This window comes from Rhinolophus hipposideros, assembly GCF_964194185.1.
Source record: "Rhinolophus hipposideros genome assembly, chromosome: 9".
NCBI lineage: Eukaryota > Metazoa > Chordata > Mammalia > Chiroptera > Rhinolophidae > Rhinolophus > Rhinolophus hipposideros.
The window spans coordinates 51,074,629-51,099,674 of NC_138055.1; the positions used below are offsets into that span (position 1 = coordinate 51,074,629).

At 40.9% G+C, this 25,046-nt stretch overlaps 1 protein-coding gene and 1 pseudogene across 2 annotated transcripts; one reads left to right on the forward strand and one right to left on the reverse strand.

Annotated features, from left to right (window-relative positions):
• Positions 1–3,227: 3,227 nt before the first annotated feature.
• LOC308501810 (ADP-ribosylation factor 4-like) lies at positions 3,228–3,768 on the reverse strand (annotated as a pseudogene). Its single transcript has one exon. The product of its transcript is annotated as an ADP-ribosylation factor 4-like (transcript).
• Positions 3,769–5,355: 1,587 nt separating this feature from the next.
• TMBIM6 (transmembrane BAX inhibitor motif containing 6) lies at positions 5,356–25,003 on the forward strand. The gene is made up of 10 exons (XM_081059499.1): positions 5,356–5,499; positions 15,489–15,576; positions 15,923–16,031; positions 18,410–18,530; positions 19,989–20,037; positions 20,143–20,240; positions 20,445–20,524; positions 20,996–21,096; positions 21,766–21,841; positions 22,997–25,003. The coding sequence occupies exons 2-10, from the start codon at positions 15,521–15,523 to the stop codon at positions 23,018–23,020; spliced, it is 714 nt and encodes a 237-aa protein (XP_080915625.1). The 5' UTR covers positions 5,356–5,499; positions 15,489–15,520; the 3' UTR covers positions 23,021–25,003.
• The last annotated feature ends 43 nt before the right edge of the window (positions 25,004–25,046 follow it).

The window sequence follows — 25,046 nt, forward strand, 5'->3', positions numbered from 1 at the left end:
AACTCAAGCCAGGTGCAGTCGAGTGGGGACCAACAGGAGAACCCACAGGGTTCATAGAGGTGGGCACAGCCCCCCACCTAACTAACAAAAGTTAATGGAGGGGAGGGGGGGAGATTAGGTGCCCCAGCCCAGTCTTTGAGGCTGCTGGTCCCTTGGCCCTAGTACTTAAACTCTATTCATGACTACTGTCTTTTCTTAACCCTGAGCTGCCCTCCTCGCTCCCCACAACCCTCGTCATACTGGACGCGACAATATGTGATGGTGGGGATTTTAATGTGTTTCATTCCTGTTAGCAGCTTGTTCTCACAACCACTGGGCAGAACAAGGTTAGTGTATTTGAGATCAGGAGAGACTGGGGTTATAAAAGCAGACAAGGAAAGGTGTGAGGTAAAGAAGAAATGACCTCAGGGAAGCCATGCTTATCCCCAATTGTTGGGGAACCTGGCTAGCCTCCTTACCAGCATCCCCTTCTCTTCACTGTCCTTGTCCTAGGCTGAGGAGTTAAAATTGCTTTTTTATTTCCTCTTTAACTCTGCCACATCCTCCTCCATAACTTCTGGAATTAGAATCGGTTGCTGTCTTTCCACCTTCCTCTCCACCATCGTTTTACTCTCCCTTAGCCCTCCCCTTAAAGTATAACTGCCATTTTCTTTCAAAGTTTTTGTTAAACACACACACACAACTTTACAAAATTACATTAACAGTACATGCCAATTTTACAATGAGAGGCAATATGTCTTAATAATTAAGAGTATGGGCTTCAGAATGAGATACCCAGAACTCAAATTCAACCTCTGTGACCTTGGGCAAATTGTTTGAGCCTTAGTTTCCTCATCTTAAATGTAATAACTGTTTCTGCCTCCCCGGGTGATTGCAAAAATTAAATTAGTTAATACATATAAAGCATCTTAAATACTAGCTTAAAGTCTAGCATACAAGAAGCAGTACATGATACATGTGAACTAGAATTATTATAGAAAGCCAAGTAAAAAGAAAAGTAAAACAACCTATGATCACAAGGGTTTTACTTCTGTTCACTAATAAGAAAAAAAGGATAACAAATTACAAATGTGAAGAAGTTACAAAGCTTAAGAGATTTTCCTAAGGTCTTTTAGTTTTTTTTCTGGTCATTAGCTGTATCCACATTCTTTGAAATAATTAGAAACCCAACAGAATTTTCCTTCAAATTCATTTCTGTGGGAGGAGGTCACTTAGTTTTCTCTTCTCCTGCCATCTTCCCTGCCTAGCCATTTCCCTGGGCCTCTGTCCTATATGGGAATAGTCTCCTTGAGCCATTTCCTAAGAGTATTCCTATGCTTTCTGAAAACAATGTTCTAGCTTCTCCTGGGAGGCAGCTTATACGCGTGTGTAATTTAGCTTGGCCTTAGTGCGTAGAATAGTAACCTAAGGGTAGATAGTGACGTGGACAAATAAAAAAGCAAGGGAGTGGGGGAGACCAAGTCCAATTTAGGAATCTTGTGAGTTTAAATTTCACAATATTGTAAAAGGATCTAGAGTACAGTGCCTATGACATAGCAGGCACTCCAAACATGGCAGCTATGATTGGGTGCCTTAGTCACATTCTAAGACTTCCTGTTTGTTTTTCCCTCTTTTCCTTCCCCCCATCAAGTAGCTAGTCAGCTTTATGCTTATTGCCTTGGGTTGTGGGGAGGAACCAGAAGGGAAGGGTATGGCAAGTAGGATAGGGTTGGTGAACAGATAATGACTGCCAAACATTTTGCTTCCTCGGCAAAGTATTCAACGGCATGGGCATAGGATCTTGGCCAGATAAGAAAGGAGAAGGACCTTCACCAAACTAAGAAGAATTTCCCTTCCCTGGATTGGGAACAGGAGAGGAGAAAGGGGAAAAGTCTGTAGGGTCCTGACAGCAGAAGATTTCTGGGCCAAGTAATCTCAAATATCTCTAGGGCCAAGGAGCCGGCAGGATTTAAAAAAATATATTTGTTTTATAAGCAAACCCTTCCTGCTTCACCCATTCATATTCTATCTTCCTAAACTGGATTTCATCGATACAGATTCACTCAAAACAGATGCACCTAACATATGCCTAAAACTAGGAGTTTTTGTAACACTTAAATTTGCATTTTGTTTCAATTTGAAAAGTATTTTTGGGAAAAAAGCAGAAAAGAACTGAGAATAATAATAATGCCCCAAGTGCCCATTGCTTAGAATTAACAAATGTTAAGATTTCATAACTTTTGCTTCAAAATATTTCTCACAAAAATAGGACATTATAAATATGTTGGAGTTTCCTTTTCCTAATCTCATTTATCTTCCATTCTTCTCAGAGGCTTCTATTATCATGAATTTAATGTTTGCACAGTCTAAAGTTTTTTTTACATAGTTTATCATTTTATTAGGAATAATTCCAAATGGGTTACGAAGAAAACGTATTCATTTGAGTTTGATGAGTTTTCCAAAAACTCTGAATGAAGATATGTTCACCAATAAACAATAAAACATCAGCAGAACTATCATATACCAGGCAAAGAGTCAGGCTGATACCAAAAGCAACATGCAACATAAAAAAGATACAATATGAAGAAAGACAATCTGCTGGGTATTTAAAAAAATCATCTCAATATGAACTCTTTGCAACCAGCACAGAACTAATTAGCTATTGAATCCAAACCACACCAAGGTAATCTTGGCTGATAGAAGCCAGGAGTCAAAAATGGGGGGGAAAATAAGTTCCTCAGTGCAAGGGATATGAATAGTGTTTTGGAGCATTTCCCTGGCTGGTACAAGCAGTATTATAAAATCCTTTTGGCAACGGAGAAAAATAAATACAAATGGAATGTTATATATTTTTTAAATCAGCAGACTGTCCCAGGAATGATAAAGGTTATCAGTAAATTAGCAAGGGGATAACTTTGAAACATTATTTGTTGAGGGCTCAAAAAAACATTCAAAATGGATTTATTTAAAGGTGTCACAATAGCTATGTGCAGGCATTTAGGCTTAAGGGAAGAAAAATTAAAAGAGGACACTTTTTTCCCAAGTTAAGGAGAATTTCTTTAAAACCAAACATATTGCAACATTATGCTTAGGAAACAATAACTGACAACAAAATAAGTTTAAATGCTGTAATATTCTACCCAACCCAGTGCCAGATACTGTGAATAACCAAGATGCAAGCTAATTTTGTTGTAACAAGCCTAGACCAGTTCTATCAAACATGTCCCTCCTTACAAGTCCAGTTTCCTTTAACGTTTTGAAAGCTCATTTGACAGCCAGTCACGTCCCTCATACAGACCAGTTCCTTGTGTAGCACAAGTGGCTTGAACACACCGTGTTCTGTTACCAAGAGACTGAAGACCTAACTTATCTGTCATTTCACTGATGGCCATGGCACTTGGCAAATCCTGCTTGTTTGCAAAAAACAGTAACACGGCATCTTGCAACTCATCTTTCTTAAGCATATTCTGCAGTACGTCGGCTCCTTCTTGAATTCTTTCACGATTGTTGCTATCTACCACAAAAATAAGACCCTGGGTATTTTGGAAGTAATGCCTCCAGAGAGGCCTTATTTTTGTCTTGACCCCCACCATCCCATACTGTAAAGCAAATGTTCTTATATTCTGTTTCCACATTAAAACCAATGGTAGGAATGGTGGTGACTATCTCCCCTAAATTCAGCTTATACAGAATGGTTGTCTTGCCAGCAGCATCCAATCCAACCATCAAAATGCGCATCTGCTTCTTGCCAAAGAGGTGGGAGAAGAGGGAGGAGATGGTGAGGCCCATGGGCCGTTGCGGCACTTGCGATGGGCAGAGGTTTGGAGCGTCCTCAGGCCTTCTCCTTTCACGCTCCCCGCAAACTGAGCAAGAAGAAAGAGGAGCTGAGGAAGAGAGCGGCAGGAACGGCTCCTTAGCCCGCATGTCAGACGAAGCACCAGCAAAGGTACTCCGGTCTAATTTTTTTTAGATCTTGGATACATATATATACATATATATATGTATAATATGTATACGTATATAATATATATAATATATGTATAATTATATCTAATTATATATAAATGATATATATTATATATGTAAACAATTATACATAAATATATATATCATATATATAATTGTTTAGGGTGTTATTTTACATTTACATCAATTGCTCCATATTGTATGTAACAACATGTAATTTGTTTTCATTCACATTGTGTTCAAGATGTGTCATGTTGATACATATAAATCTAATAAATTTGTTGTAGCAGCTATCTGTTTTTTCATGTATTAATCTGTTTTATTATCTCCCCAATGAGAAAAATTTAATTAATTACAAGTTATTAAATTATTCACATTTAATTTTAATTTCTCCCAACAAGATAAATACTAAGGAATAAGATTTTTGTTAGATAGGATTTTGTAGGATAGGGTCACTACCACAAACCACATCTAAGATTTTTGGCACCTCTAAGAACCAATTTTCACCCCTTTCGGGGTGACATTGCCCATGTTGAGAATGCATGTAGAAATATACCATGTTTCTAACTTTTTATTTCAAAAAATGCAATAAACAGCCTTAGGTGTATATCTTCACATATATGCGTTAAAATATATACTTTGAAGTTATAAGGGTATGTTCATTTCAACTTTGTTATATCTTGTTAAATTGCTCTCTGAAGTGTTTATGCTAATTTCCCAATACACCAATAGTGCATGATTTCCTGTTTTTCCACTTCCTCACTAGTATTGGAGTTGTCAGACGTTTTAATTTTGCCAATTTTGTGTGAAATGGTATGCCTTTGTATCAATTTGCATTTTTCTAATTACTAATGAGAATACTTTCATATGTTTATTCACCATTTGGGTTTTCCTTACGTGAATTGCCTGTTTATACCCTTTGCCCATTTTATATTGATTTTTGTCTTTTTCTTAATGATTTGTAGAACGAACACTGTTTCAGTCATCTATGTCATCCCAAAGTTGGTGGCATACAACGATTTTATTAGGCCCAAGGATTCAAAGACGTTCTGAAGCTTAAGCTCCACTAGATTCACAGCAAATTGGTCCTCGCGAGAGCGCTTTCTATGTGTTTTCTGAATCTCTTTCCCCCTTAACATTCCGTGACTAGAATCTCAGGACATTACAGCGCTATCCCATCACGCGTCGTGGGGGCTCCATTTCTTGGCAGGTAGGTGTCTTGGGTGGGGCCTGCCCCTCTCCACTTCCTCCACTAGAGGCGGCTTTGGACAGCAATCCTTCCTTACTATGGGGAAGAAGGCGGAGACCTTTTCTACGACGCCGGTTGGTGGCCAGAGTCTTGCTCGACAAGGGCATTAGCGAATGGCTCTGAAGTAAGCCTCCGAAGTTTATGCATGTACAGCCAATGGCATGGCAGATGTGCAGCCAACGACCAATGAGGACTGGTCTCAAGCGGCGGACGCAGGGTAAAGAGCCTCAAGCGGACTCTGGGAGAGTCAGAAGCATATCCGGTGTTCGAAGAGCTGGTTGGGTTCCTGAGAGTCGGATAAGAAGGTACGTGTGACGCTAGGACTGCGCAAGCCAGGAGTGAAGAATGGAAGGGGGTTAGCAGTTATTGTCTGAACGCGAATGGGAGTGGTCTCCGTTTTCGGACAGACTGCACCCTGTGGGAACAGGGCCCTGCTCTCGACGGGACTGGGAAGCTGGGAGGGTCGGGGGAGACAGGAACCAGTACCGCGCATGCGGAAATGTGCCGGAGCGGGGGAGGGGCGGGGGCGAGTTCGCCGTTTTTGGGGGGTGTGAAAGCGCGGGTTCGGCGCGGGAGCGCTAGCGAAAGCCTCCCTTTTCGCCTCCCTCCCGTCCTGCGGTCCTCCTCCGCTTAGTGTAGGCACAGGGGCCCCGGGGCCCAGGCCCGGCCTGGACCTTTGGAATTCAGGGCACGTCTTTCCGCCCCTTCCTTCTGTGTAAATGAAAGCGAAACCTCACGGGGTTGTGGTCTCCCTCACCCCCCCCGCACCCCGACCGATCGCTGTTCTGCTCCGGGTCCTCCGGCCTGGCGACTCCGGGTGAGCGCCGGAGGCCGGGTCTCGAGAAGGGCCTGGCCGGGCAGGCCGCCCTGTCACGGCGGGGCGGGTGATGTCACACGCCTCTGTGACACGCGAGGCTCCTTAGTTACGTGGAAGCCAGCAGCAGAGGCGGGAGGTGACAAGAGACGGGCTTGGCCTAGCTTCCTAGACCCACAGGGCAGCCCGGCTCTGGTCTGATTGGTTACCTTCGGACAGGTGAGCTGGCTTGGCTTGGTTTCGTCCTGAGCTTTGTGGGCGTCTTTCTCAAAGTCCAGGACAGGCGGGTTGGGCGTTGTTGTTGCTTTTTGGACCTACTTGCTGCAGCTGTGGTAATAAGTAGGCTCCAGCAAGTAGGTAACAGGGGGTAGTTTGTGTATTTATTAAGTGTGGAATTGCTCCTCGGTGCCGGCCCAGGTTGCATCGCCCACCCCAACAGCCTTTCATTCACCGAACAACGTCAAAACCTCTCTGAACTTGAGACTCTGTTCCAGCAACAGTGAACTTGTGAATGTGTGACCCCGTCGAAGAGCTGACTGTGCCTGACACACAGATTTTAAGCTTAAAGATTAACGAAGAATGGGCTTTCCTAGTTAACTATTGATATTTATTTCTATTTTTTATCTGTTGGTTCAATGTTTACGTAACGTAAGAATGCGGTTCAAACAAGATTATGCCAGTTGGCACAAACCACTTCTTAGGGCTTCTGCAAATACACTTGTGTAATTACGTTGATGCTCTGGTGTTTTCCTTTTCCTCACTGTCTTAATATTTTTTTTGTTCTGGCTTCAACAATATGTTGGCGTTTCGATTCTCTTTACATTTTCCTCCAGTGAGGACAGAATGGTTGAATCCTTTGAGAAATGCAATCTGTAATTTAGATTCAGAGTTTCCTTCTTACATTATTCATCTTGTGGAAACATGGCTTGTGTACCCTTTCTTCCCTTCTCCACTATTGATCTAACTGAAGTCTTACTCTCCTAAAGAATAGGAAAGATAAAATGAACCCAGATAATCGGCATTTCTGTATTTTTTTCCTGTTAATGGATATAGTTTGTGCTTATTGTAAAAATGCTAAAAACGTACAGAAAAGTGTAGTAGGAATCAGCATGTGGTAATTTTTTTTTTTTTTTTTAAGATTTCTGTTGACCTATGGTCTGGAACCGCCTTAACGAAAACTTGCTTTTCTGCTGTAGGATGTAATATCGTGTTTCCCCCAAAATAAGACTTAATCGGAAAATAATCATGCCCTAGTACAATTTCTCAGGAAGACATCCCCTGAACATAAGCCCTACTGCGTCTTTTGGAGTAAAACTTATAAGACCCCGTCTTATTTTTGGGGAAACACGGTAATAGAAAGAGTACCAGACTTTAGAGGTCAGAAGACCCCTAACCTGGTTCTGGCTCTGCTATTTATTTTAACTTTCTGACGTTGGTCAAATCAATACTAATTCCCATTTAGCACTTCACAATGATTTCACACAGACTTTTTTTTTATTGGCAGTCAATAAGCTTGGTAGAGCCAGGTGTTTATTAATTATCTTTATCTTGAAGATGAGGAAGCCTAGAAAGCCATAGGTAATGATTTTCCCAGTTATGTGACAGACAATGGTAGGACTTGTGACTTCAGATCCAGTACTTATGCCACTATTGTGCTGCTTTTCTGAACTTTCTTTTTACTCTGTAAAGTGGGACTAATCATTCTTGCCCTTTCCTCATGGATTGGTGTGAAGATCAAAGGGGATAATATATATAATAGCACTTCGAAAGTTGTAACATTTTATATAAATGTAGTCAGTGGTATTACTATAGAAGTTACTACTGCTGGCCCGAAGAGTTTCACTTTATTTCATAAACTACCCAAGAGTATTAATCTCCTCTGGGAAAACACTGAATATCCTCTTGATGCTTAATCTTCTAAATTTTCCTTTGCTACTTTGACTTGGCTGTAGAAGCTGGTGTTTTGTTTCCCCCAGAGTTTCTAACCGAATTTCATGGAGTAGTTTTTTATACACATTTTTATTTTCCAAAGACAGTGTTCAAGCCAAGGAAAGATGCTAGAGGTTGGCTTTTAGAGCCACTTGACACTTGAAAAAAGAGCTTCCAGGGTGAGGATTGAGTGGGTGTGCTGTATGTCCTGTTCTGTGTCTACTCTCATTTGGGCTAAATACGGTGTTATTGGGGAGGATTTGCTGGTTTATGCTGGAAGATGATTATGTATTGGGGCCTTATGATTCAGTTATCTGTCAAACTGTTGTGGTTATAGAGAGGGAGATTCAGTAGTGTCAAAGTTTGGTACAAAAATTTATTCAAGACAGTAGGCATTCCATCTCCAGGACCTGTTTTGGTTCTGAGGCTGACCCAGAACCAAAAGGAGGGCTGGACATGTAGGGTCCAGATCTAGGACAATCAAAGCCCAGCCCTAGTTGAAATGGAATGACTTAAACCTGAATAGACCTACCCCTAGGGTGGCAAAGAAAGCATCAAGCTAATGACCATTTACTTCATCAAAATCTCTACCACATCAGATTATCACTTAATGGTTATCAGGCTGTCTCAAAACGCCGGTGACCCTGTGGGACAGGAGGTACAGTATATAGTGCCAGAAGAGAGGCATGCCATTTTAAAGAAGAGTCATTGTACCAGTAAAAAGATTTATCAAGTGCCTTTAAATTCCAGTTTATAATTTTCTTAGGCTCCGCCCCCCCATTTAATTTTACTTTCTCTTTGGTTAAATATTAAGCCTTCAGTATGAAGCTGGCTGTGAGTTAATGGTTGAATGACTTTTTTTAAGTTAATTCACAGTATATGTAAATTAGGTCTGCCATAAATGTCTTCTAAAACTAGACTTGTTAAAGGGAGGAGCTCTCACTGAGGACTTGGCGAGTGAAGAGTATTTACACTGGTAACAACAATTGTTAACATACTGAGCCAAGCCAGTCTTATGTATGAAGCCCTATTTTAAGCAGTTTATTTGTATTATCTCACTTAATCTTCAACCCTATGAAGTAGGTAATATTATATATTACTCTTACAAATGAGGAAACTGAAGTATAGTGAGGTTAAGTGCCAGAAACTTGCTTCATGTCATAACAGCTTGGGAAATAACGGCCAGGATTCGAGTGCAGTTAGGCCATGCTCTTAACCACTATGCTAGGGACATGTTTAAACAGTGTGAAAACTATTCAATAAGAACTGAGGAATTACAAACAATCCTCCCTCTTTTTTTTTTTTTTTTTTAAATTTAACCACATGGGATTTTTCTTCTCTTTTAAGTATTAATTTGGTCCCTTCTGGATATGTGGGAACAGAGTTCAAGATGGTTAAATTACAACAGGAATGAAGAACCATAATTCACAAACTAAATGGTGTTTAATTGAATATGTGAACAATGTTTCTTTGACTTGCTAGTTTAATGTTAAATAATATACACCTCAAACAGCCTCTGTCCAGGCTCCGGCCATCAGCAGGCTTTTATTTTTCAAAGGCAAGAATTTTTTTTAACGCATGACTGTTTGTTTTGCATAGCTTTTGGGCATTTAATCATGTTTCATATGCACTGTGCGTAATAGGTATTGGAGTAAGATTGCAGATAATTTTTTTTTTTTTAATTTAAGGCTTGGCCCTTAATAAGAATCTTTCATTTTAGGACTAGGGTAAGAAAGATACCTAGAACAAAACAAGTGATTTAATAAGACGTAACACATAGATGCTCATTGATAGGAATATCTGTCTTCTGCCTGTCCCTGCTGCTCTTTCCTCCCCAGCAAAAACAGGCCACAGAATACACTCAAAACAATGTTTCTTAGTTTTTCTTTCTTGGTAAAGCTATACACTAAGCCTTTTGTTTTGGTTTTGGGTGGCTCTGGCAGAGAAGGCTGACCCATGGAACCCACAGAATAGTGACACTTCCAACAAAACATTAGCAGTATATATGGGCTTGACAAAATTTGACAGATTCTGACAAGTTTGGGGATTCCTGCTCTCCTAAGGATGAAAACATAAAATGGAGGCTCTGGACCAAATGAAAGGAATTTGGTTATGGTTAATACCTGAACATTTACAGGTAATCCCCGTATAACACGGCACGTCTATCACACGGTTTTGCTCTAACACGGTTCGAGAATTGGAGGAAACCCTCGTACAAGATGGCATCCTAGAACACGGTTTCACTCTAACATGGTTTGAGAATTACAGAAATCCCCGAACAACATGGAGCATAATAAGAGCTTTTAAGAGCCAAAAATACCTCATTCGAAATATCGGAATCCCTGAACAACACGGAATGTAATAAAAGCTTTTTTTTTCCTTCATATATATATATATATATATATATATGTGTGTGTGTATGTATGTATGTATGATTTTTTTTCAAGGTGCCGTGTTCAATCTTAGTTGCAGGGGGTGCTGCCCACCATCCCTTGCGGGAGTCGAGGAATTGAACTGGCAACCTTGTGGTTGAGAGCCCACTGGCCCATGTGGGAATCGAACCGGCAGCCTTTGGAGTTAGGAACATAGAGTTCTAACCGCCTGAGCTACCGGGCTGGCCCGTAATAAAAGCTTTTAAGAGCAAAAGATATCTCATTTGAAATTTTTCATTCGAGCGTGGATGTCATAATCAGATTTGACTGCAGAATTTTAAAATTTATTAGAATTTTAAATCCATTTTGTTCATGGTGTATTAAGTACATACATTTTAAAACTTTGTGTTTTTCTTTTTACTTATACATTATACATTATATGTATACATTATACATAGATTAAAATTTTTTGGGTGAGTATTATTCAACCTTTTTTAAAGAAATGGTAATTATGTTTTTCATTTTTGTGAATTAATTTGTAGCCCTGAACTATGTCTGGTGGAAATAAAAATAAAATACCTCTTAAAAGACATTTCATCTCACTAGAACAAAAATTACAGATTTTGGATCGGCTCGAAAAGGGGGAAAAGGTAACATATGTTGCAAAAACCTTGGATTTAAATGAAGCAGCAATCCGGACAATACAGAAAAATGAATGTAAAATTAGAGCTTCCATTGCTGCTGGTTGTTCTATCTCCGCAAATTTGACATCTTGTCCCAGAGCACCAATAATTGAGAAGATGGAAAAAGCCCTTAGTATCTAGATTGATGACTGTTCAAAAAAATAGATTCCACTGGACACCAATATCATTAAACAGAAAGCTTTAAAAATCTACAATTATTTAAAGGAAAATGGAGAATCTGCTGTTAACCCTGACTTTGTTGCTAGCAAAGGGTGGCTTGACCGTTTTAGAAAACGTTTTTCATTACAAAACCTAAAAATACAAGGAAAACATCAGCTGATAAAGAAGCTGCCAAAACTTATCCAAAGGAATTGCAAGAGATTATTGAACAGGGTGGGTATTCAAGACATCGGATTTTTAATGCCGACAAGATCTGCCATTGGTGGGGAAAAAATGCCCAAGAGAACATTTATTTCAAAAAATGAAGTTTCACCAGGTTTTAAGGCATCAAAAGACCACATAATGTTACTTACGTGCAGTAATGTTTCAGGCAATCACATGGTAAAACCTATGCTGGTTTATAAGTCTCTCAGTCCTCATGCAATGAAAAACATAAATTCAGGGGACGACAGCACAGGTGAAAACAAAGAAGCAAAACACTTTACTCTAAAAAGCGTAAAGAAAGGGCTCGACTTAGTCAAACAGTTGGAGCTATATTTCCTAACTGAAGATCCTTCCACTGAAAGAAGCACAAAGTTTAAGAGAGAACTTCACAAGTGCTTAGCACCATATAACAAAATTTATAAAGATCTCTCAGCGAAAAGCAAGCAATCTGAAATAACAGATTTTGGGCAAAAAGTACAGAATAGAAGTCAAGATAATGGTGAAGAAAGTTCAGAGGATGAAGATACCTTGTCAAAAAGAAAACGCCCTCGCTTAATGGTGCTTAGTAGTGACGAAGAAAACATTATTTGTTGTTTTTTTTGTTGTTGAGAGCCCACTGGCCCATGTGGGAATCGAACCGGCAGCCTTCGGAGTTAGGAGCATGGAGCTCTAACCCGCTGAGCCATCGGGCCAGCCCCGAAAACATTATTTAATACATATTAATCTTATACTTTTGGTGAAAATTGCTTTAATAAAGATATCTCTCTTAACTATAAAAATATAATAGTATGTTTTTAAAATTTTTGGAACCTAACCCCCTTTTTTGTACTAGTTTTTTTGTTTTATATAACACGGATTCACATAACATGGCATTTTTAAGGAACCTAACCACCATGTTACATGGGGCTTACCTGTACTTGTCATTTACAAATGCAATATAGGCAAATTTCCCATGAGTTTAGGAGGCACTGTCCGTATTACATTCCATGTAAATGATCTCCCCATCCCCCCCCCACCCCTTCCACCCCCGTTTTAGAGTTGAGTATAGAACTGGGGAGTGAGTGGGAGAGAGGACCCACTTTCTAGATTTCTTGTATGAGATTGGGGTGGTTCAGGGTAAGAAAGACCAATGCTAGTACCTGTTTTGTAATAGTGTGTTGGGACTGCTATATTGAAGAATTTTTGAGCAACCTATAATGTACTTTTTTTCTTTTGTAGTAAAATATACATAACATAGAATTTACCATTTTAATGTACTTTAAAAAAACAAAGATTTGTTTCATTTAACTGTGGGGCCCCTCTGGAATGTTAGCTGAGTTGGTTGGCTAATGGTTTTGAATACTTCACCCTCTAAGAGATGACTCTTCCCAAGATTGAGGATACTTTTGAAATGGGAGCTGCTATTTTTGAGTTATGAATGCAATTTAATCTTGTTCAGCTTAGTTTGCTTATTGACCATTGAAATGTAGATATCTTTTCTGTGCAGCTTCTGAGCACAGCTAGTTGAGGCTAAGATAAAAACCTGAGGCGAAACTTCTAAAACAGTTTCAATTCATTATTTATCTGTGCCTTAGTTCTTGTCTATTTGGAACAGACCTAGAGCAAATTATCATTTTTTTTATTCTAAGACTTTATTTCCCCTCACATTTTAACATTCTTGAAATTATGTAATTATACATCATGTCATATTAAATGCGTATTTTATTGCATTTCTTCCCTCCCCACTCCATAAAGCTATTATTAAAATTGCTGTGTATCTTTGCATCTAGAAAATTTGGTAGTTACATATTTCACTTAAATGTTAGAATAGGTAGTAATGTTGGAAAACTGGTTTTATTTTTTTTTAAGATTTTAAACCACATGCCACTACTAAATCATGAAGAAATTCCTATTTAACACCTCCCTCCATACCCTCAGAACTTTTGACAGTTTGGGTCTTTCCATCAGCCGTTTTAAGAGAGCCCGAGAAAGAGGCAGTCAGTACCCCCTGGGAAATGTCAGAGACCTGGGAAAGAAGAATTTCTGCCATCCTCCTTCCTAAGTTTCCACTCAGTGGGGTCTGGTTAGAGTGTTGCCCCTTTCTGACAATCCCCTGAGTATTTGAGGATTTAACCCCTCTCCTTGTTTTGGAAGCAAGAGGTACTGTAAGCATTGTGAATACTGAGAAACTTGGCTCGGAAGGTTGCTTCAGTACTGTTGCACGTTCTGTCTAGGGATGTCATTAGGGGTGTTAATGGGAGCCTTAAACAAAGACACTTTCCAGGTGCTGGATTCTGCCATCCTGTAAGTGTGCTCTCTCGAGGACCTATTCATCATGGTTATGGAAGGCTGTGCTTGGCAGTGCAACAGCCTGCAATAATTGCACCATCTAGATCAAGAGGACCCAGAGCCCCGTGACTTAGAGATGAGAGCAACAGGTTTAGTAGGTTCTGCAGCCTCACCCTGTATCCATCCTTAAGAACAGAACTAACAAAAGAATTGAGGTGAGTAGGGATTGTGAGAAAGGAAAGAGAAAATCAGAGAAAGCAAGCCAGCCATTTTGTTTTTATTTGTGAGAGAGAGTCTCAGGAAACAGTGGTAGTGCTGCTTTTGAACTCTAAGAATGGCATCTTTCCCCTGGCCCAGGATTCCTCAGGAAATAGGTTTGGGGATTGTAACTTTTATTGCCCAGATGCATTTTTCTGTATTAGGCAAGTTGCTGATTAGAATGGGCATGAATAGTTTGCCTGTCTTTCAAACAACTTTTGTCTTAATAGGCCCCCTTCTTCCCCACTTTTTTGGTAGAGTTGAAGTGAATGGGCATTATGGGTCTGTAAGGATCTCTGGAAGGCTTATATTTAGGAAAGATGAAAGCTCTTGATTAGATTTTTAGTTCTATAGATTGAGCAAGTTTATTTAGGATTACATGTGAGTTAGGGAAGGGAGCAAAACTTTAAGAGGCTGACTTTATTGTATTGATGTAATGTAACCTGGGTAATAGTTCAGGTAAAAAAACACACCATTTCTGACATTTGGGGACAGTTGTCAAGATATGAATAAGCTCTGTAGATCAGATTGTATCAGTGTTAATGTCCTGATTTTTATTGTTTTCAGGATATACACACGGAAGTATTTAGAGGTAAAGGGGCATTGTGTCTGCACGGCTAGAAAAAATATTTTTAAGTCTATATATTGCTGTATATATGGAGAGAGGATAAAGCAAATATGGTGAAATAATAGTAACATTTAGTCTCGGAGAAGGGTATACAGGAAGGAACTCTGTACTATACCAACTCTTTCGTAGGAAAAGTTCTGAAATTATATTTAAAAACTTTTTACACAGATTCCTTTTTGATGGAAGTAGGAACTTTTTTAAAAATTGTGAATCCCTTTTAGTTCAGTCTAAAATGCAGTGGGTAGAAAGCTTTACATGTGTATATTTACCATGTTTACCTGAAAATAAGACCTAGCCGGATAATCAGCTCTAATGCATCTTTTGGAGCAAAACTTAATATAAGGCCCGGTCTTATATAAGACTGGGTATTATGTTATGTTATGTTATATAAGACCAGGTCTTATATTAATTTTTGCTCCAAAAGACGCATTAGAGCTGATTATCTGGCTAGGTCTTATAATCGGGGAACCAGTAAAATGCAAGTCCTAGTGCCAGACCGAACTGTATAGTTTTTCCTTTTTAAATTTTTGAGGTTCTATGCCTTTGCTGAGGGAATTCTATAGTATCTTGAAACAATGACAAAGTTGCTTTATGTTCCTTCCAGTGACTGGTTTCCTTTAACTAGATTACTAATTGAGAATTTCTCAAAGAAACAAACTATTTTTTAAAGGTGCAAATTACCTTCTGAAAGAATAGAAATCAAATGCTAGTAATGAAATAGTTTGGGGAGAAGAACATGGGTTAGTTTCCTCTGTCCCCTTCAAAATGATTATGATTGCAGATGTATTCTAGAAGGAAATATGTAAAAATAAAAATGGTTATGTTAGGGCGGTGCGATTTTAAATAACTTTCATTTTTTAAACTTGTAGCTATTTTTTATAAGAAAGTTGTTTATGTTATTTGGTGTGTACTTGTATCTTTAAAATAACCTTTTCCCTTTTTATCCTTTATTCTACAGAGTGGAGGCTGCGTCCCACACACTCGGGCATCATGAACATATTTGATCGGAAGATCGACTTTGATGCACTCTTAAAATTTTCCCACATGTAAGTGTTTTGACCCTAACTACAGTTTCTTATTGTTTTTCCTTTCATATCTGGTTTCTTTTCCTTAGTTTATTAACTTTACTAGAATCCCAAGGATATGATAAAATCGCCCAGGTTCTAAGGGCTACTGTGCTCACTGGAAAGCCATTTAGTTATTCCAGTTTCGGTACTAATTGTTCATAATTTGGGGCTTTTGGCTCTTCCCCAGCATTTAAGATTCTCTGTTAACCTATTTTCAAAACATTTTTTTTTTTTACTTGTAATACAACTTTCACGTATCCCCCGAGAAGAAGAGATGAGATTGGATTGGTACCAGAGTGATGGCTCTTTTAACATTCTTTCCTAGAACCCCCTCGACACAGCAGCACCTGAAGAAGGTCTATGCCAGTTTTGCCCTTTGTATGTTTGTGGCGGCTGCGGGGGCCTACGTCCATGTGGTCACTCATTTCATTCAGGTGAGAGCAGTTTCTCCCCCAGTTGTATTGTCCAAATTGCAATTGGAAGAAAGTAGCTCAGCAGTTTCTGGGCTAGAATGGTACAAGTCTATGCCCCTCCTTAATCCTTTGCAGTAGTTTGGGACCTGAGCTCAGCCAGAGCCAGCGGTTTTCTTGCAGCTCTGCCCTCTCTAGATCGAAATGTCTAGATGTGGAATGTCTTAACCCTGACCCTGAGTGGTGTGTCGCTAACATTCCAGACCCCTGCCCACTGAATAGAGGCATGACGTGCATGCTGGGGTTCTTTTGCATAGTAGCCTTTTTATCTTTTCCTCCATTTTTCCTCTTTTTTTGCCTGAATGACTGGACTACTTGGATACAAAGCACTGATTGTATGATGAATTGTCAGGAGAGGCAGTGTTGTGACCTTGAAGGATTTGACCTATTTTATTCTGATACACTCATACCTGCATGGTTGAGTGAAACCTTTCAATCACTCCTTTTCCTGTGTTGAGGGAGAACTTGGGCTGGGTCAGCAGGAATAGAGGGGACAGCTGAAGAAGAACCACCAAGTCTGACGTTCTCGCTAGCCAAGGCTTACCCCTTTTTAGTGTAAGTACTAGGGTATGCCTGCCTATGTTGACATTGGCACTGCTGAGAACTATCCCTGTGCTCAGGCATCTCCTGCCAGGGCTTGTTTGAAAAACACTTTAGACACTCAGAGTTTAGGATTTTGATCCCTTGATTTTAGGCTAAAACATATTCTACCTTTTAGGCAAGAGTGGCGCTTTGTTTAAGTAATGTAAAATAAAGTCATCCTCATTTTTGATGGATTTCATATCTGTGAATATACCTACTCACTAAAATTTATTTGTAACCCTAAAATCAGTGCTTTGGCTAACATTTACAGTCATAGGCAGAGCAGCGAAAAATTTGAGTTGCACATCACACCATGTTCCAGCTGAGGTTGAACAAGGCAACACTGCCTTATTTCTAGCTATCAAACTATAAACAGGTGTCCTTTTCACAGTTTATTTAGTGGGACGTTTATTGAATTTTTGTGCTTTTTGTTGGTGATTTCGCTGTTTAAAATGGTCCACAAGAACAGTGCAAAAGTGCCTTTGTGTTCCTAAGTGAGAGGAGACTGACGTGCATTATGGAGAAAATGCACGAGTTAGCTAAGCTTTGTTCAGGCGTGAGTTACAGTGCTGCTGACTGAGCTCAGTGTGAATGTCAGTAATATACATTGGTGTTTTTAAACAGAAAACACATAAAACAAGGTTATATATTGATCAATTAATGAAAATGTTGTGACCAGGGGCTGACAACCTAACCTTTTATTTCCCCGAGGAGCAGGTGTTCAGTAGTCACTAATTCATTGTCCATAGTGACTGTATAGACTGTATATTCATTGTCCATAGCCACTGTGAAAAACAAGAATTACTCTACCTTCAAAGGAAGGAAGGAGCTTCCGTGTCTACATTCATCTTTAATGATTTCTCTCTTTTTTCTAATGCCTGTAACTTTTCCCCCCTTTTGAAAAAAGAACAGTTCTTCTTCTTATAAAACTAAGCCATGTTCATTGTAGAGAATTCAGGTAAAAGACTACTGATGATAAATACAAAACTCCACGATCCCATCACCCAGAAGTAACTACATGCTGTTAACATTTAGGTACTTACCCTGTCTCAGTGTGTTCGCTGTAGTAGAGTACCATAGACTGAGTGGCTTAAACAACAAAGAGTGCCCATAGTTTTCAAAGCTGGGAAGTCAAGATCAAAGCGCCGGCAGATTTGTTATGTGATGAGTGAGGGCCTACCTCCTGGTTCATAAAGGGCCATTTTCTCACTGTGTCCCCCTGTGGGGAAGGACAGGGGAGCTCTCTGGGTTGCCTTTTATAAGGGCACTAATGCCCTTCATGAAGGCACCCACCCTTATGACCTAATCACCTTCTAAAACTCTACCTCTGAATTCCATTATATTGGGAGTTAGGGTTTAAACATGAATTTTGGGGAATATAAACATTTCTATGTATATGTAATTGTGTATGTGTTTTAAAGTGATCAAAAGGGTCATTTCTACCTATTCTGTAGATTGGAATGTACTTCAACCCCTTGTCGCTTTGGTTCTTTCTCCCATTTTTTGGACAAGACTCATAGTTTGACTTAGGTAGCTGTGGTTGATGGAATAGCCAGGCCAGAAGAGCCTCCAGCATCTACCATGGTCGGTCCTAACCCTGTCCTTCATGGCTTCTGCTTTCTCTCTTCAGCCCTCACTGTCTTTTCCACTGCCTCCTGGTTAGGAGCAAATATTAAGAAATTCAGATGAATATTTGAATCTTATGTCTGCGAAATAAATTCAGTACATTCAAATATTTAATTATTGACTCGATCTGACAGGCTGGCCTGCTTTCTGCCCTCGGCTCCTTGGGGTTGATGATTTGGCTGATGGCAATACCTCATAGCCATGAAACTGAGCAAAAAAGACTGGGACTTCTTGCTGGATTTGCTTTTCTTACAGGTATATTAAGGGATTGGTCTAATCTGGGTGCGGGGAGGGGACCATATGTTTGAGTAAGGCCAGAGATTTTTATGTATTTATTCTGATTCACAACTGGTTCATTTATTATCCAACTTTATATTTGACTGTAGTTTGCCATGTACTGCTTTCTTATTTCATGTAGCTGCATCTTGCTCCTCCAACCAGAGGGTAAGCTCTTTGTGACTAGTGACTGACTTCTTTTGTATCCAAAAAGAAGCATTTATGTGCTTGAATGAATGAGGCTCACGAGCTTAGGTAGCATAACTTGTTAATGAGAGACGGGTAAATGAGGCTCAAGAATGTGACTTAGTTGGACTCAACACTGGCAACTATCATAGGAGCATCTATTCTGAACCTTACAGACAATTAAAGCGATACATTGAGATCCGTCACACAAGGCACTTTGCTGATTCTCAAGAAAAGAATTAAAAGCACAACATTTGTAGAATTATCATTAAGGGAAACAGGACTAAATCTAGTACATAATAAAAATACTTTCAAAGCACCATTTGAGTTAGTACAGCTTGTTCTGAGTGAGTAATCTATACCGTGTTGAAGAAATTGTAGAAAGGCAGGGATTTAGAGATTAAGATTTTTAGATCAGGGAAAGCTAGTCTTTGAAAGCATTCAAGGAGGAATTATCAGGAGAAAGGAGAATAGCCAAAGAGAGGAAATATTGGAGCCAGAATAGGTTGCCGCTGTGCCCTCCTGTTGGCAGGTGTCCACCTGCAGAACTGGTCTGGCCTTTTTTGCCACTAAGGGAGTCAGCGCTGCGTGACCGCAAGGTTGCTGGCCAGCTCTGCTTTGCTCTTTAATCCTCCTCTTCTTATCTAATTCCTGATCTGGCCCACATTACAGGCTCACATCTCTCCTCTCCAGTTTTGTAGCTGTAACGATTTAGCTAAAAAAAAAAATGTTTGGTATGCCTAGTCCACGTATTTTGTTTGTTTAAGGAGTGTGGGGATGGCTATGCTATTAATGATCAGCTTTTGGACGAGGGTCCTCTTTAAGAATTGATGGTAGGGCGGCCAGATGGCTCAGTTGGTTAGAGCATGAGCTCTGAACAACAGGGTTGCCTGTTCAATTCCCACGTGGGCCAGTGAGCTGCGCCCTCCACAACTAGATGGAAGGCACAAGCTGCCGCTGAGCTGCTGAAGGGGCGGCCGGGTGGCTCAGTTGGTTAGAGCGCCAGCTCTCAACAACAAGGTTGCCGGTTCGATTTCCCGCATGGGATGGTGGGCTGTGCCCCCTGCGACTAAGATTGAAAACGGCGACTGGACTTGGAGCTGATGGGCCCTGGAGAAACACACTGTTCCCCAATATTCTCCAATAAAATTTAAAAACAAACAACAACAACAAATTAAGTAACTAATACTTAAAAAAAACACAAAAAATAATTGATGGTAATACTGTGTACCGGGGCTTTTTGTTTTCTAGGAGTTGGCCTGGGCCCTGCTCTGGAGTTATGCATTGCCATCAACCCCAGGTATGTATTTTAGTGGTGTCTTATGTCTTTCTACCTTTATGAACGTACCTTCTAAGTATAGCATATATTCCTGTAGCCCTCAGTCTCCTGCTCTTCTCCTGACAGCATCCTTCCCACTGCCTTCCTGGGTACAGCAATGATCTTCACGTGCTTCAGCCTGAGTGCCCTCTACGCCAGGCGCCGCAGCTACCTCTTTCTGGGAGGTGAGTATGGACTGAAAAACAGGGAGAGGGTCTCCACTGTAGCCATGATTGTCACTAGGACTATTTCCCTACCCCCACCCCCGAAAACGTCTTGTGGCTGTTGGTTTGAAATAAAAAGCATTTGAGGGGGAATGTAAGGAATGGCTTTAATGGGATTGCTTTAGTTTGGCTTCTCTCAAGACAGCGTTTTGCCATGTCTTACAGGTGTCTTGATGTCAGCCATGAGCCTGATGCTCTTGTCTTCCCTGGGGAATCTTTTCTTTGGATCCATTTGGCTTTTCCAGGTGAGACTTTGCATATAACTTTCCAGGGGCCATTTGCCTCACACTTCTTTTTCTTAACCCTAAAGCAAGGTAGACTGAGAATCTTCCAGAATGCTCACCTTTGTTGGGCAGTGTTCTTGAAGCCTCCCCACTAACTCCTAGGACAGTCTGCTGTGGGTAGAAGTTCTGACTAAATGGATTGGACGTTGCTAAGGAGAAGACGGTTTGCTCAGAGATCATTTTTCTAAGGCCAGTCCAGCAGCGGCTCCTTGTTAAAATGATTGATGCTCTCCTAGTGACCTAAAAAAAATGAATGTAGAATTGTGCCAAGGGAACTAACCTGGTCTTCACCATCGGCTTCCGTTCCCGTGAATGTTAATGTCAGTGGGTTAGCATATGATGTACTTTCAAGTGGCCGAGAGCCAGAAAGCAACACGGCTTTTTCCCCTACGATGTCTACCACATGGTAACCTCATCTCATTCTTTTGTTAGGCAAACCTGTATGTGGGGCTGGTGGTCATGTGTGGCTTTGTCCTTTTTGATACTCAACTCATTATTGAAAAGGCTGAACATGGAGATAAGGATTATATCTGGTGAGTGAAAACGAGAATGAAGGGTGTGGCATACCGCCCCACTCCATAGCTCTTTTCTGAATCCTGGGGGTGGTCCTTTGCCTGACCCACCTTTCTGTCCACAATGGCACAGATGAAATTGGACCAGGTGGCACTGGCCGCACGTACGCGGCCAAGCTTCGGGGGTGTATACGGTGGGGCTCCCGTGCTCTTGGAACTCTGCATCCAATAGCAGTTTCCCTCAATTCTTGAAAGACATCAGATGTTTTAACTAAACTAATAATGTGTACTTATATATCCATACTTTTAATAGTGATTGTTACCTCTACACAGGAAGAAGGAAATGGATTTTTTTTACCTTTTCTTCCACTTTTGTATACTTTAACAATGAGAAGATATACATATAAACTTTTTAATATGTGTATTTTTTCATGTTGTAATCCTGTCAGAATTAGTGGTAGTTCAGGGTTTAGCCGGGCCTCTGCAGAGTGTAAAGCCCAGTGTTTCTTTTTCTCTATGCTACATGGCTTCATTGAGTTGAAAGAAGCCTCAGAGACCAGTTTTACTTCCTTAGTTGTTGGTGGAGTATTGGGGAAGCTGACTCATGGGGTGGTGGCAGGGTTTTGCATCTTGTGGGCTTGTGGATAAAGGAAAGTAGGAAGTGCAATTTGTCATCTGCTTCTCTTTCAGGCACTGCGTTGACCTCTTCTTAGATTTCGTTACTCTCTTCAGAAAACTCATGATGATTCTGGCTATGAATGAGAAGGTTAGTCAGCCAAAGATAAGAGACTGGCTCCGAAGCTCAACCTCTGTGTGTACTTCAAATTTGAAAACTTGCTTATACACTGTGTAGGCCCAGGGTTACAGTAAGGCAGGACACTGAGCAAGAACTAAACCAGAAGTCTTTAGCTGATGGAGAAAAAGGAACAAAAACAGCCCTTCTTAAAAAAAAATAATAATCCCAAAGATTAGTATCAAAGGGAAAAGAGTTTAGTGGCATCAAGAAACGGTCTACTGTATGTAAGAAACAGTCTATATGAAGAATGTAAAGACTCTAAAGATAGTTATGACTCAAAAAAGGATATTCTAGAGGATTTGTATAATATTGGCAACCAGCTTTTGTACGTATATCACAAAAGTGGACCAGTTTTATCCATTTGTTGGTCTTAATTGTTTTCCAGAGACGCTTTCTCTGTATGGTTAGTGAGTGTAAACATAATCTATTCCCAGCAGGAGGGGAACAAATGAAACCACAAGCTTTTCTTACAGACATTCTGGCACGAGAGACAGTGCAGTGGTGGTAGAAGCAGGTGACTGGGTGGCATTGCTGGTTCTCTGGTCTATGCCACAATTAGACAGAGCGCCAACCACGTGCCCAGATTCAGTCAAAGCAACTCAACTTTCATTTGTTTAATGCACTGGGCTTCCACCTAAGATTGAATGAAGAGTTTCGCTAGACTAGATTATTTCAGAATGTTGGTTTATACCCAGGAATTGTGCTTTCTTCTCAGGCTTAATGGAAAGTTGGTGGCTTGGTCTTTGTCTTGACCTCCCGTTTAGTTCTTTTAGGGTAGACTGCCAGTCTAGACTTTACTGGTTGCGATTATGAGCTGGGATGGTTGTGAATAGCCAAGAATGGTCAGGCAGCCCACCTCAGTAGGTACTCTTGGAGGAGGGCGGGGAGTGGAAACAATTGCTTAAAGTTTATTCTCATCAAATCTGTCAGCAACTTGGGGGACCGCCCCTGGGAGATGGTTAAGATTCACTTCCTGCTGCACTAAGGGAGCATTTCTCATTTCTTTTTACTGTCCGGATCCTTTCCAGTCCCCTAACCAAAGGCAGCCAGGGTGGGCTCACTCAAGAATTTGAGTTTGAATGTCAGATGCCAAAAATTAACTGGATAATTTTTCTCCATTTCCAGGACAAGAAGAAAGAGAAGAAGTGAAATGACCATCCAGCCTTTCCCAATTTAGCTTCCTCTCCTTCCACCCCTCATTTCCTCTTTGCACTCATTACAGGTGGCGTGTTCTGTGCTAATGAAAAGCATCAGAAAAGCTTTTGTACTTTGTGGTTTTCTCTATTTTGAATTTTTTGATCAAAAAACTGATTAGCAGAATATAGTTTGGAGTTTGGCTTCGTTTGCCTGGGGTTCTTCCCCTTTCCCTTTTCTGTAATCCCCATCCCTAGCCTCTTCCTCTGCTCAGGCAGCCAGTCCACCGTGATGCAGAGTGGGACCCGCAGGGGAGCCAACTCCTGGAGTCTGCTTTCCGACCACGCTGTGCCAAGTGGATCTGAACTGTTTGGTAGAGTCACCTCAGCCCTTCCTTTCTCAGCACTGGTTAGTGCATAGTTTCCATGGGACTGGGCAGTGTGTTTTCCATTGGGAAGAAGTTTGCTGGTCCCATTGTTACTCAGGCTCCTTAATCTGAGCTTCTGTTAGCCCCTACAAAGAAAATGAAGACCCTCTTCTGCTGGATGCTTTGCTTCCTCTGAGCTACTCAAGTTGCTGCTGTTCTGGCAAACACACCTTTCTGCCTTGCCATCACAAAAGGAATGTGGATTTGTGTGTGTTCCCTTTTCTATCCCTGTCTGACCCTCAGGGAATCTGTGTGCTTTCCATCCCTGGGGTGGGAGGATTGCAGCCCAAAGGGAAGACTAATCCTTGTCAGGCATTTATGAAAGGATGATGATGTATGGCAAGGTAGAGCATAGAATTCCCAAAGGTCCCCTGGCTTTTTTGTGGTTTTTTTTTGATTATCACCTTTGTTACTGAGTCACCTCTACTAGGTGGCTGTGATTTAAGGTCGCTGGAGAGGAAGGATAGGGAAGGAGAATGGTTGAGCCTCTGATGTGTAATTGTAACTAATCCTGCCAGACAGGCCTGGATCAGGACTTGTTTGGGACAAAATCTCTCCTAGGTGGTTCTTTGTTCAGATCAACAGAGTGAGGCTGTGATGGTCTGGGAGGCAGCATTCCTAACAGTCCTTGGGTATATTTTTGTTATATCTTACCTGGTAATGAATGTCCCACCTGATAATAGGTAGTATCAAGCCAGAGATTCGGGGCCAGAGATAAATACTCATTTAACACAAGCACTTTAGTTTTGGGCTGTTCACCTGTATGGATCAATCTGCAGCCTTCCTGGCAGGACCAAACCTGCAAGACACCTGATTCCTTCAGCTTTGTGGTGGCAAGTGGAGGAGGGCAGTAGTAACGGGGATGACCAGCTCCTCTGTGGGCTGCCACCCTCGGGTGGCACAAACAGATGGGCCTTGGGAGTAGTCATGGCTCTGGCAACTCACAGCTTCAGTGTAAGGGGAGCTGAGCCATCAAAGCTCATTGCCAGTAGGACACCATCTTGGCTCTCTGTTCACACCCACTACACAGTTGGGCCCACTGGCACACCCCATCACTTGTGCCATCCCAGGAAACGATTTGTTCCCAGGCTGAGTGTTCCTGGAGTGGCATGGCACCCAGAATGGCCCCCTTCCCCAGGGTGCTGCCCTCTGACTTAGCTGCTGCTGCCGCCTGTGGCCTGAGACTCCTGAAAGGACTTCCTTCCCAGTAACCCCCCCACCCCCCAATAGCAACTCCATACATTTGTTGATTCTCTGCTAGGCCTGAGAATCTGAGTTACATCTGAAGCCAATCTCCACCTCTTGTGCTGTTTTGCTTTGGGATAAAGGAGTTTTTCTTTAGAAACAGTGCCAAGAATGATAAGATATAAAAGACTACTTTTAAAGATAACGTCTAACAGGTTTTTAATACAGTAATCACTGTAATTATCACTTTCTTTTCTAGTTCCTTGGTTTTCAGCTCAGGCTGCATTCTCTAACTCATACTGTGAAGACAAAGGTGTTTTTGATTCAGAAATATATGAAATTGACAGTCTTAATTTGTAAAAAATAAAGAAAATTCCTTAACCTTTCTTGGGGTTTGTGTGAATTAAATTCAAGGCCACAGCTGAACAA

Bases quoted from the DNA above. Each gene is read 5' to 3' on its own strand.
- TMBIM6 (XM_081059499.1), top strand. From the start codon at position 15,521: ATGAACATATTTGATCGGAAGATCGACTTTGATGCACTCTTAAAATTT. The intron at 20,241-20,444 runs GTGAGTATGGAC...CATGTCTTACAG, and splicing joins CAGCTACCTCTTTCTGGGAG to GTGTCTTGATGTCAGCCATG. The intron at 21,097-21,765 runs GTGAGTGAAAAC...CTTCTCTTTCAG, and splicing joins GGAGATAAGGATTATATCTG to GCACTGCGTTGACCTCTTCT.